Source organism: Geotrypetes seraphini, chromosome 7 (genome assembly GCF_902459505.1).
Source record: "Geotrypetes seraphini chromosome 7, aGeoSer1.1, whole genome shotgun sequence".
Classification (NCBI taxonomy): domain Eukaryota; kingdom Metazoa; phylum Chordata; class Amphibia; order Gymnophiona; family Dermophiidae; genus Geotrypetes; species Geotrypetes seraphini.
In genome coordinates, this window is record NC_047090.1 from 114763693 (window position 1) to 114777156 (window position 13464).

General features: G+C 42.0%; 1 protein-coding gene across 6 annotated transcripts in view; it reads right to left on the reverse strand.

Moving 5' to 3' along the window:
- The window catches only part of MAPKBP1 (mitogen-activated protein kinase binding protein 1), a 363581-nt gene that overhangs the window by 196941 nt on the left and 153176 nt on the right, over nucleotides 1-13464 (reverse strand). For all 6 annotated transcript variants that reach the window (XM_033951898.1, XM_033951899.1, XM_033951901.1 and 3 more), the window contains exons 4-5: nucleotides 6528-6590; nucleotides 3614-3671 (exon numbers count right to left, since the gene is read on the reverse strand). In XM_033951898.1, coding sequence (XP_033807789.1) covers nucleotides 3614-3671; nucleotides 6528-6590 — 121 coding nt within the window. The remainder of the gene's footprint in view (nucleotides 1-3613; nucleotides 3672-6527; nucleotides 6591-13464) is intronic.

Here is a 13464-nt window from a genome sequence, read left to right on the forward strand (position 1 = left end):
CAATACTTTCCTATTTTTGGTCCGTTTATCCTTGCTCTGGTGAATAAAAGTCTCCAAGAAAGTACCATGCCATTAGATTGGAAGAATTCCATTATTCATCCCATCATCAAAGATTATAGATTCAGCTCTGAGGTTCATTCGAACTACAGACCTATCGCTAACATTCCTTTTTTAGCAAAGCTAACAGAGAAGGTGGTATTTAAGCAACTTGCCGAATTTGTTGAAAAAACCAATATCTTGCATCCTAATCAAACCGGTTTTAGGCAGCATCATTCAACCGAACACTCCTTATTAGGTATGTCTACATCAATACTTTATTTTTTAGACCACCATAAGTCGGTCCTTCTTATCTCTCTTGATTTGTCATCAGCTTTTGATACCATTGATCATAGCCTTCTCATGGAAAGACTACAGTCCCTCGGAATCACAGATCAGGTCTTCTCCTGGTTTAAATCTTATTTTACTAATCGTTCCTCAGTCATAACCTTTAATAATAGTACATCAAACGCATTTTCAGCTTCATATGGTATTCCTCAAGGTTCCATTCTTTCTCCTTTATTATTTAATATTTTCTTAGCGCCACTTTTGACCCTTTGCCAATCTATCGGCTTTCATGTCTTTGCATACGCAGATGACATTCATTTTATACACCAGCTAGAATATAATAACTCTGATGAAATAGCATCTGTCAATAGGAAACTTGAGCTTGTTCATCCATGGCTAGAGACTAACCGGCTAGCCTTAAATATTGAAAAAACAAATGTTATGTTCTTCCCATGGAAGGATGACCAAAAGCTGCTTTCTCCAATTACCATCAAAGGTTCAACCCTACAATTAACAAGTAGCATCAAGATCCTAGGAGTTATTTTTGATAATAAACTCACTTACCACAAACACATTAATAGTATTGTTAGATCCACATTTTTTCGACTATGGCAAATCCGTTCAGTTTCAAAATTTCTATCCCCTAAATCCATAAATATTTTAGTTCATTCTTTGGTAATCTCGAAAATTGATTACTGTAATGCACTGTTCAAAGGTACTGCTTTAAAAGAAATCCGTCTTTTACAGATCATACAAAATGCTTCTATAAAACTTATAAAAAACGCAAAAAATTCGACCACGTTATCCGCTACTCAGGGAAGCACATTGGCTTCCTGTAGCACATCGAATAACCTACAAATTGAACTTATTAGTTTTTAAAAGCCTTCTTTGTAAGTCTCCCTCTTTTATTTACAGAGTTTTGATCCCCTATACCCCACTTAGAGCTCTTAGATCCATTGACCAACATCTTTTGACAGTCCCTTCTTTAAAAATCATAAATACACGGCGAAATTCAATCTTCTCCGTCACAGCACCTCAAACCTGGAATTTACTTCCAATCAATATTCGTGAGGAATTAGATTTGATTAAATTTAAAAGTAAGCTCAAATGTTTTCTTTTTAAAGATGCATTTGTTAGCTGATATAACCAGTACGTATGACCCGACCAAAGTTTTTTTTTTAGATCTCACAAGTACTTTTTTAGCCTTCATTTGTCTTCCTTTCCTAATGTTGTTTACCATAAATGTTTTCTTTACCTTATTTAAAATTGTATTTCTTTCCCTTCTCCTTCCCCTTACATTCCATGTTCGTCTCAAGTATTTTGTTTTCGTTTTTTATATGAAATTGTCAGTCTCCCCCTATTAACTTTTGTAATGTTTATAATATGTACATCACTTAGAATGTTGAATAAGCGATTAATCAAATATTGAATAAACTTGGAAACTTAGAATATTGTGTAGAATTCTGGAGACAGCACCTTCAAAAAGATATAAGAAGGATGGAGTCGATCCAGAGGAAAGCTACTAAAATCGTGTGTGGTCTTTGTCATAAGGCGTATGGGGACGGACTTAAAGATCTCAATCTGTATACTTTGGAGGAAAGGCGGGAGAGGGAAGTATCATAGAGGTGTTTATGTTTAAATCTTTTTTATTGAGCAGATACAGCCAGAACAAAGAGAAGGGCACAATTCAATTTTTACAATAATATCTACCCACCATGGAGGACTGTACTCCTATATCCTCCACAGCCACACCAAGGCATCATTACCCCAACCCAACCCCCCCAACTAAACCCTCATCCCCACCCCACCAGAAACAATGCACAGACTGATATCAGAACTTATACAGGTATGACATTATACAATTGAAGTCTATTCAATATACGGCTGCGACGCTCTGGAGATAGAATATTCAAATATGGAGTCCAGGTATTGACAAAGTCTCTGCTCCTTCCTTGAGAAGGATAAGCCAACTGAGATTCCCAGCCCATCAGTTCATGCAGCTTATTTCTCCAATACCAAAAGGAGGGTGGCTCAGGAGAGAGCCCACAATTCAAGATACATTTCTTCCCCAAAATAAAACATTTACTAAGATACAGTTTTTCTGCAGAAGTATACACAGAGAGCAGAGAGAAGTGAGCAAATAACATAGAAAGCGCCGAGACAGAACGGGGACTTGCAAGAGCTCCCACAAAAAGGATGCCAGGGCTCTCCAAAAACCCTGGATCCCCTCACAATGCCAGAGACCATGAAAATAAGAATTCACCTCAACAGAGCAGCACATACATAACTGAGTATTGACACAACCCATATAATAAGCTTGACTTTGGGAAACAAACTCTCAGAACTGTGTGGTAATGACATTCCCGTAGTTCAGCACTACATACCAGGCCTGCAGTGCGTTTCAACACTCCTAGCAAAAATTCCCCTCTAAAGTCTCTCCCCAAGTCATGCTGCCAGGCCTCCAAAACAGAAGGAAAAGCCCTGGGCGGACTGATATCCATAATCTGTTTATGAAAATAAGAGATCGAGACCCTGGTCTCTGAATCCGCCTCCAAGAAAGCACAGAAGCGGACATGATAGAGACGTTTAAACACCTACATGGCATAAATGAGCATGAGTAAAGTCTTTCATTTGAAAGGAAACTCTGGAATGAGAGTGCATAGGATGAAGTTAAGAGGTGATATGCTCAGGAGTAATCTAAGGAAACACTTTTGTACAGAAAGGGTGATAGATGAGTAGAACAGTCTCCCAGAAGAGGTGGTGGAGACTGTCTGAATTCAAGAAAGCATGAGATCTCTTAGAGAGAGGAAGAGATAATGGTTACTGCGAATGGGCAGACTGGATGGGCCATTTGGCCTTTATCTGCCCTTATGTTTCTCTATTTCTATTAAATGGCCTCAGTGCATTAAAACAGAACTTTCTCAATACAATTTTCAGATGTTTCAAACCCCTTTGCCTTGTCCTGCCCACCATTACCACTATCAAACCAAGTAAAAGTGGCAGTCAAGGATATTCTCAGAAGAACAGTTCTGACCATAGAGTAATGTACCTATGTGGAGTAGTAATGCAATCCATTGTGGATAATCAGTGCATTTCCCTTTTCATTATTCAAAGTCAAAAGGGGTGCATCCTTTTATAACAATTTTACAAAACGCAACATTGCCACCAACTCTGAGACAGGAATTAAGGGTCACTGTCTTTGACCACTGCCCTCCATTTTTATTAACCCTCTCCTGGGTTCACAATGAGTGACCCTGCAGTCCCCAATGCTCTCATGTTTTGTGCTCACCTCTCCAGTGACCAGGTACTTTCCATCAGGAGAGAAGGCAAGAGCTGTGATGGTTTTCCTAAAGAGAGAGAACAAAGACACAAATGCATAAAATTAGATTTTTTTAATGCCTAGTCTGTTAAGAATTCAATTGATTGACCTGCTTCAAACATAATGTCACAGGATGGCATGTGAAGAAACTAACACTGGACTCCAATCTTGAATTCAGTGCAATCCAAACCCAGTATAACCCCACCACCACTAAAAAGAATGCCAGGAAAACAACTGTTGATGGGTCAAATACTGGGAGTCCAGACTGATTGTAACCTGTCATACACAAGATCACAAAAAAAAAACCAAAAAAACCAACCCACATTGTAAAATTCTTGAATGAACATGGTTTGAGAGTTCAGCTCTAGCACAAGTTTTCTCAACAGTTTATGCACTTAAATCTTGTACAACTGCCTCACACGGAAGAGATTGCACAAGTATGGACATATTGCTATCCTCTGGGCATTGAACAGCTAGCTGAGATCCAAGACCCAACCCTCTTGAAACTTACTCTTAAATCATTCAACAGAGCAGAGCAGAGAAGAGTGGCACATTTGTTGCGAGAGAAGCTTTTTTTTTTTTTTTTTTTTTTTGAGGCTTTAACCTAAAGACCTTCAAAGAAACCTATATTTGTCAGGCATGGGCATGCACTGAAATACAGCTTGTATTTTCTATTTTGTTTTAGCATTCCTCCTCCCAACTAGCTTACTCACCATTACTAAAGTGATGGAGAGAGGGGCCCAGATTCTCAACATTTTAACTCCATCGCTAAACTGTTTACCGAGTGTTCAGCCTGCAGGCATTTTAGCGGCAGATTATAAAAATGGCTTATGTCTTTAGCGAGGTTTCTAACAGTTTCCGACACTGACATGCAAATGGGCTGTTCAACAATGAAATGAGCACTCCAGTGGATTAACAATTGCCAAGCCATTTTGTAAGAGCAGCATCAGCTATTGGCAACAAAAATCAGCGACTAGTCCAGGGGTGCCGGTATGGCGACTGTCACAGTGCTGGTACAGCACTGTTTAAATCCCCGGCATGGCAGTATCGGAGACTATTAGAAAGGCAACTGACCCCCCCCCTCCCCCCCAACAACAGCAGGAGAGATGCCCACTCTCTTCCACCACAAAAACAACTACCCCTGCAGCGGTGACCCCCCCCCCCCCACTTCCCCAGCAGTGGGAGAGATGCCCACTCTCTCCTGCCACAAACAACATTCCTCCTGCAACGGCAATCCACCCCCAGCAGCAGGAGAGATGCCCACTCTCTCCCGCCACAAACATCCCCCTTGCAGTGAGAGAGATGCCCATTCTCTCCCGCTGCCAACCCCCCTGCCTCCGGACCCCTGACAGGAGGGATGCCTAATCTCTGCAGCCAGCTGGCCCACCTCTTCAAAATGGGCCTTCCCCTTCCCAGGGTAGTGTATCCTGGGATGCACCAGGGAGAGGTCTGAAGCTCTGATTGGCCCAGGTTGTCTAAGGCCCCTCCCACAGGAAGGACCTTAAACAACCTGGGCCACTCAGAGCCTCAGGCCCCTCCCCAGATGCACCGGGAATGGGCCTAAGGCTCTGATTGGCCCGAATGCCTAACGCCCCTCCTATGGGCCTCATTTGCTCTCCTTTGGGAGGGGCCTTAAACAACATCAGCCAATCAGAGCCCCAGGCCCCTCCCCAGTGCAAGGGGGAAGGCCCATTTTGAAGAGGCAGGCCAACTGGCCATAGGAAGTAGGCATCCCTCTGATCAGCCAACTAATTCAAGGTAGGGGGAAGAGGGGTTGGGGAAGAGGGGTTGGAGGCGGGGGGTGGGGGGAGGATGTTGTATTGCAGTGGGAGTGGGCATCTCTCCCGCTGCAAGGGAGGGGGTGTTGGTTGGCAGCTGAAGAGATTATCTCTCCTGCTGTTGTGTGTTTGGTTTTTTTTTTCTTTTTGCGTTTATTCTGCGTATGTGTCCATCACTATCACCAGTGATGGGTACATGCAAATTTAGTGAGTCTTCACTACTCTTCATTAGCGTTTTTTGGAGAATGACTCGCTTTTTTTAAACTTGCTACCAGAATGGCTGCGATAGCAGCCTGTCATTTTTTAATGCAGTTTTTTAAGAATCTAGGCCAGAGTGGGGTGAGAGTTTTTATGCAGCTAATGTTCCATATTAGAAATGAAGGAGTACCCTAATGGTTAGGGCAGTGAGCCAAGAACCAGGAAATCTGGGGTTCAAATCCCACCAATACTTCATGTGCATTGGGGCAAATCTTAATTGTCTCAGGTACAAACTTAAGGCCCTGATAATGAAACAATTTAGGCTCATAAATTGGCCTCTGAATATTTACTAAGGCTGAGTGCATACATTTATACTCAGAATTTCAATAAACTCTTACATGGGTGATAACAGGGGCAGATTTAGGGAGGGGAAAAGAAATTAAGGACTCAGCACTAGGCTCAAATTCGGCTCATAATTCTAGGTGAATGAATGATGGGCCTAAATGTATATGAATGCAACCTTTCAGATGAAAATTCATCTTAATTTAGGAGCTTAAAAGTTATGCTCCTAAATCTGGCTGAAAATAAGGTACAAATTAAGGAGCCAAATTTAAGAGCTCAGGATTTTTTAAAATATTGAACCCTTATATTTTAAGCCCTATAGGGACAGGAAAATACTTTGTGTACCTGAATGTAATTTGCCTTGAGCTATTACTAAAGAATATTAATACAGAAGCGTGAGTTAAATCTAAATCTGTTCTTAAATGGACTTCAGTTATGGCAGGTTAAGACTAAAAATGCCATGAATTTATTGTTCTGGTATTCTAAATGCAAAGGGAAAGTCAAAATAACCCAATAATGAACTGTTTTTAGGATTGGCACTGGTTTGCTGCGCTTGGTTTCCTTACCTGGAGCTGTTCAGAATGTGGTGCTGCTTGTTTTTCCTGGGACTCAGCAACACAACCACACACCTGATAGGAGAAAACAGAGGAACAAAGAATAGACAGTTAGAAAATACCTTTCCAGCCCTAGATGATTTTTATCCATCTTTACAGAGCTTTCTGATCATGAACCAACCAGATCTAGAGACACTATAAACCCTAAATAGCCAGTAAGATTACAGTGAAACAGAAGAAAGTAAAAAAGTTATAGAAATGGCATGCTTGTGCCACAAGTCACTGAAGAACACTGAAACTGTTTGCCTTTATATTCAGTTTATCACATGAAAGTATATTTACGTTATAGCAAACACCCCACTACAAAAGGGGCATTACTAAGTTCTTCCCAATCAAAGACTAGGGAACTACCATAAAACCACATGGTTGTAGACAGTAAAATAGTCTCTGAGAAACATTCGTGGATATGACTTGGCCAGTTTGATTCAGACTGCACTTTTCACCCTATCTATGCTAAACAACCAGCCTTATTAATCAAGAACAACAAGCCACAATTGGAAAACAGAAAATCTGCAGAGAATAAGAAGGAATGGCCATACACTGTATATAATCTATGTTTAAGTTGAGAAATTTTGCACAAAAAATGCACTGAATAAAACAAACAAACCCGGGTCATTGTGACCCTACCTCGGCCAGCATCTCTCCCTCTCTTCCAGCTCCAGAAATCCCCACTGCGCTTCCTGTGTACAGATGCTTGCAAAAACTAGCTTCAGAGCTGCAGCAGAGATCCTCAGAGGCTACCTTTAGCCTGCTCCAGAATGCACTCTATGATTACCCCCGCCAAACAGGAAGTTGACTCACTTCCTGTTTGATGGCAATGCCGTGGAACAGGCAACAGTATGGATCAGCTAGGTATTTTTATGACTACTGAGGAAGGAAGAAGAAGAGAAGCCCTGGGCAGAAAGCACAGGTGAATACCTCTTAGAATCCCCAATATAACAGAAACAGGCCAACACAGTTAAAGACTTAAAATGGACCGGGACCTTGGCTCATTCCGGCATTGTTGCTGTGTTGATGCCTTGCTGCTCTGTGAAGGGGGGGGGACTTGTTTGTGGGGGATGGGTTCTATTGTGGTTGCTCTAACAATTTGATGACGTTCCATTTGTCCCCTTTTGGATTTATCATCCATGTTGTTTTGCATTCTTGTCTGCTGTTTCCTGTTGGTGCTTTTTTTCCTCAATAAAAAAAACTGTTTGACCTTAAAATGGATGCTGAGAGATTAAAATGGCTGAAGACACACTCTGACTAGAAGCTGTCAGCTCTGCAGAGATTGTCAGCTCTGAAAGCCACACTTCTGCTTTTTCTGAGAAGAAAAGGTCGAACAGAAGGCAAAGTTGGAAATTCTTGTGAAAAGCTACCCTCCACCCAAGTCATGATGGACAGTGGTTAAAAGCATCACAGAAACAAGGACGTGAAACTTAAGAAAACTGACCACAGAGCTAAAAGCTGTTAGGCCCAGGTGTTCAAAAGAGGAACTTGGTATATTAACAGGACATTTACAGGGAAATAGAATAGACCTACAGGAAAGGCGTGACACACAGTATCACTCAAAAATGTTAACCAATCAATAGATTAATAAGAGAGATAATGAATATGATTAACCAATAAAAATGTGAAATGTAACATGCACCAACGTGGGCCAGAGCTGTCAGAATCATATAAAAGAAAGCTTCTTGAACCATGGTTTCAGAACTCATCGGAAGTTCTCCATCAGCCTGTCCAGCCTGGTGTGTGCTCTATTACTCTGTATGCTGTGTGATTCATTCATGTAAGCTATTGCTGATTTATTATTAAATTGATATTACTCAAACCAGCATAAAGAGAGTCGAGTGGTCTGTCAATGGAAGCCGAATCAGCTGGCTCTTCACTACTCACTTATCCCTATAATTGTATATTTGTTTCTGAATTATATGTTGAAAACAGCCCTAAGGATTTTGATGAAATGGGATGAACCTATGGTTCTCATGTGCGAGAAAGGGATATAGCTATGTCTGGAGTTCAACAAAACTCTTTTTTTGGGGGGAGGGGAAGAGGGGTGTCAAATGGGGAATATTCGCAATATATTGCTTCTGGGGAAAGCAGAAAGGCAGTGACTCTATAGCTACTACTCCTGCCTCCCCCTGAAGCCCTGAAGGGAAAGGCAGGACTGAAGGTTAGTGTCTCTGTGGCTACAAATTATTATAGCTTACAGATCTTAAGCTTTCAGATAGATTTCTTGGGTCATCAGGCTGCGCAGCGGTATAAATCATTATCTGACCTTTTGAATAAAATACCAAAGAATGGTCTTCGTGACATTTGGGGCTTTGAGATAAAGCATCAGATTAATGCATCTCAATAGCCATGAATTTGGACTTGGAGGATGTCTCACTTCCGGCTCACCACATATTAGCTTTCCCACGTATTCATCATTATAGGACCCCCAGGGACCCCTGAAGATGACTTTTTGTCAAAATGCGGACCGTGTTGGGTCCTGCATCCCTAGCGGACTAGGTCCTTTAAGATTTTTATGTGGATCATTTTACTTTTATGTGGATGATTTTATTTTATTTGGATGATATTAGTATACCTTTGGAACTTTGACATTTTCAAATAAAGTCCATTTAGGAACATCGTCATTCCACAGAGTTTCTTTTGGGTTCTTTCAGGTGCTATAACATACACAGTTTCATACACAAGGCACTGACATTTTCCTGATAAAAATGACTTCACAATGGATCCCATCAGGTTCATTAGTTATATTTAAGAGAGGTTGAAGCACAGAGAGGTTGATGCGCTTGAGCAGACAAAAGCACAGGATCTGCTGTGGGTGGAGTGCTCTTCTGAATTTCAGCCTTGGGACTGCAGCTAATCTAAAAAATATTTGAGTTAACTGCAGGAATTGCATCTAGTTTCATCCAGCAGATGAATTAGACTGCGGATTAACATTGCTCCTTGAGATCACTGGTACAAATTCAACTGTACTTTGAAAATAAATACTTATGGCTTAACAGAGCATGTCTGATATGACACTATAATTGGATCACATCATCATGATACACAGGCCAGTTCTAATTGACTCAAGCTTCAATTTTATTAAAAGCAACTAAAGATAAAAGTGGATAATGTAAGTCTAATTAATTATCCATACAACCAACATGTTTTGGCACCTCAGCGACTGCCTACAGGGGCAGTTTTTCACAATTTTAAACAGTAATTCTACTTAAGGTGACCACCTATAATACCTCTATGGTTGCATGTAAGGCATTCTCAAACCCTAGACATAAAAGAGGTTCCCAGAGGCTACAAAAAGTAATATTTACTGATAAAGCAGTGTTTAATTTATTCAATTTTCTACACTTCTCCCAGGGGACTTCACAATGGTTTACATGATTTTATTCAGGTACTCAAGCATTTTTCCCTGTCCGTCCCAGTGGGCTCACAATCTGTCTAATGTACCTGGGGCAATGGGGGATTAGGTGACTTGCCTGGGTCATAAGGTACTGAGGCTGAGGTTCTAACCACTGCGGTACATTCTCAGACATAGTATGGTAAAAGAAAGCATGGCAAACATTGACAAAGATGGCAAAACATGGTTAACAAAGTAAAGTAAAACATGATAAAACATATCATGGTATGTGAGACATAGCATGGTGAGTATAGTTAGGCAAAACATAGCACAGCAAACATAATATTACAAAGCATAGTTAATTTAAACATGACATGACTTGGTTAATATAGTATGACATGACTTGACAAAAATGATAGGCAAGTGTGCATGAAGAAACATAGCATGAAAGACATGGAATGGCAAACATGGCATGAGAGATTGTAGCATGGCAGACACAGTATGGTAAATATGGTATATAATATAGTATAATAGGACAAAGATGACGAACACCACGATATAGTGTGGTAGAATGTTGTATGACAAAACATGGCACGGTCAGACTTAGGACAAAGCACATCAGCGTTTCGAGACTTGAGACAGTGGAGGGTCGAGGTCCTTTGTCATAAGGTCTAGGGAATTTGGATTGGCGCACTTTCATAGAGAGTCAGGGGAAGAGGTGAGTTTTTATAGCCTTCCTGAAGTTCAGTAGACCTTCTAATGATCTTATGCGGGTAGGTAGTTGGTTCCAGAAGCATGGTAGGTAGTGTGAGATATTTTTAAGGTGTTTTCAAGGCGGAGAGCACATCCTGAGGGTTTGTGTAATCGCTTTTCTTCTTGCAAGTGAAGCAGGCAGAAGTTTGGAGGCCATATAGGCCGTTACCATGTATTGGAAGAGTTTGTAGGCCATTACTAGGCCTTTGAATATACATTGTTTGTTGATTGGCAGTCAGTGGGCAGTGCGCAATGCTGGGGTGATCGGGTCTTGTATGTGGAGATTCTTCAGGAGTCAGATGGAGCATTTTGTACTTGTAGTCTATGAAGGCTTTTTGTAGTGAGTACATTTCTGAGTGTGATAGAGTAGTCTATACTGGAGAGAACAAAGGCATTGAGTAATTGAGAGAAGTCTGGTCCTCAGATGTATCGCCTGATTTTCCACAGTTGTCAGAGGTAGTAGAACAAGAAAGAAACTACTTGGGATATATGGTCAGAGACTGAAAGGACCACCCCTAGGCTGCATAATTTGTCTTTGGCCGTCAGGGTGGCCAATTCCCTAGACGGGCAAGTTCGGGGGTCAGCTCTCCATTTTCACTGCGTTTAGTTGCAGCTTGTTTTGGATCATCCAGCTTTTTATTTCTGAGAGGTAGTTATGTAGGTTGGAGGTTTGAACATAGCAGTAGGTAAAGTTGTATGTCATCAGCAAACAAGTGGATTTTTAAGTGGTGTTTTAATGCGATGTCTATCACCAGTCTGATACAGAGGTTACAGTTTAAGTTGTGATAAAAGTGGATTTTAGGAGGATGCTTTGAGTCCTATGGTTCAGGAATGATGAGAACCACTGGAGCACTCAATCGTCGATTCCAATAGTTGCAAGTCTGGAAAGGAGGCAGGGGTGATTGATGGTTATCAAAGGCGGCACTGATGTCTAGGAGGACCAGTAGCCCATCACTTCCTTTGCCTAGTATGCTCCAAGAGCCATAGTTATGTCTGCTAGGACTGCTTCTGTGCTATAGAATTTTCTTAAGCCAGATTGGTACGAGAAGGCATTCTGTCTGTTGACAAAGGCCTGGAATTGTTGGAGACAAGTCTGTAGTTGCTGGGTTCATTTGGATCCAGGGTCATTTTTTTTAGGATCGGCCTGATGATTTCAACTTTGCAGTACCAATCCCAATTACAGGGAGGAATTTATTAAAGGTAGGATCAATTTGACGAAGGTGTTTTTTTGTGGCAGTCAGGAGATTTGGCAGGCACAGGTTGAGGATGGATCCAGAGGATAGTAGTGTGGCAGTTGTTTTTGCTAGGTTGTCATGAGATGCCAGATCAAAGTGATTGAGGGTTTGGGTTCCGAGTTCTGGGATTTGAGGTGTCGAATCAAGATTTGCGCATATGCAATCGATTTTTTTCTTGGAAGTAGACTGAGAGGATTCCATTGTCCAGGTTGGTTTGTAGGTTTTTTTTGTTTCTTTGTGAGGCAGTTAGCAAGTTTTTTTGTCAGTGTGGTTCCTCGATCTGTTTGGAGTTTTCTGTAGGAGATTAGTATAATAAGTCTTTTTTGCATCATGGATGGATAATTTGTACTCATCTAGCTATTTTTTTTCCAGTAGGCTTTGTCTTTTTTATATTTGGATTTGCACCAGTTTCTTTCGGCTTTTCTTAGTTCTCTCTTCTTTTTCCTGAGGTCGTCCGTGAACCAGAGAGAGGAGAAGATGCGAGTGTTAGGTTTTATTTCTTGGTACTGGCATTCCACCAGAGAGAGCCTAGCTAATTTGCATAAGAACTGCAAGTGCTGCTGGGAGCTGTCCACTTACCCTGAGTGGACATTGGTGCTGAAAAGAACAGCTCCCAGCACAGACAGCTCAGAAGGCTAGGAGCTCCTTCGGGAGTTGGGTGGTCCTTGGAAGGAGGAATGTAGCCTCTGGCCTAACTCCTGGTAAGCCCTGAAGGCCACCGCTGAGCAGCTGACAGAAGACCTGGTGCAGCAGAGTATAATGGCCAGGTTGACCAATCCTGACAGGGGGAACTAGTACAGTGGAGAATGGAAGTCCAGTGGTGGGAGGATCCATGGGTAAGTGGGGACCTATATACCAGAAAGAAAGAGCTAAGAAGTAGTCAAAGGGCCTGGTAGAGCCTGGAGTCAGAAAGTGGCTCAGGCTTTACGACCAGCAGTGGGACCAGTGACGAAGAATCCAGGTGGTGGGGATCCAAGAAAGCCAGGGAGTGAGGGACTAGAGGTGGCCCCACAAGGATAGTCCTCAGTGCATACGTCTGCGATAAGACAATTGAGGGGCTGGGAGAGCCCTCAGTGCATGCAGGATAAGACTGCATGACGATGAAGTTGGAAGAGTCCAAGGCTGACGGGGAAGAACTAACAGCTGACCGGTAGAGGGACCAGCTGGGATGGTAGCAACCAGCGAAGAGACTGGTAATGGTACTAGTAGCAATCAATAGGATTCCTAGGAAGCAGCCTAGTAGACCCTGGGACTATTAGACAGAGTTCTAAGGAGCTTCTGGTGGAGGGACCGGCTGGGACGGTGGCAACCGGTGGAGGGACTGGTAAATTGTTCCGGAAGCTGCTGAAAATCTGAAGGATTTGGGTGAAGGCATGGAGAGACGGAGTCCAGGGAGGACCCATAGAGGACCAGGAGGAGCTGGGAAGACCTGGCTGTGGATTTTAATAGAATGTATGATGCATTTATATAACCCTGTATGTTGTGTTTTAACAGAGACCTGAAGAACAAAGGTGCCTGTGGGGTGGATATGTGATGGGTGATACTGCTTGGCTCGGTCACATGATCATACCTTGGT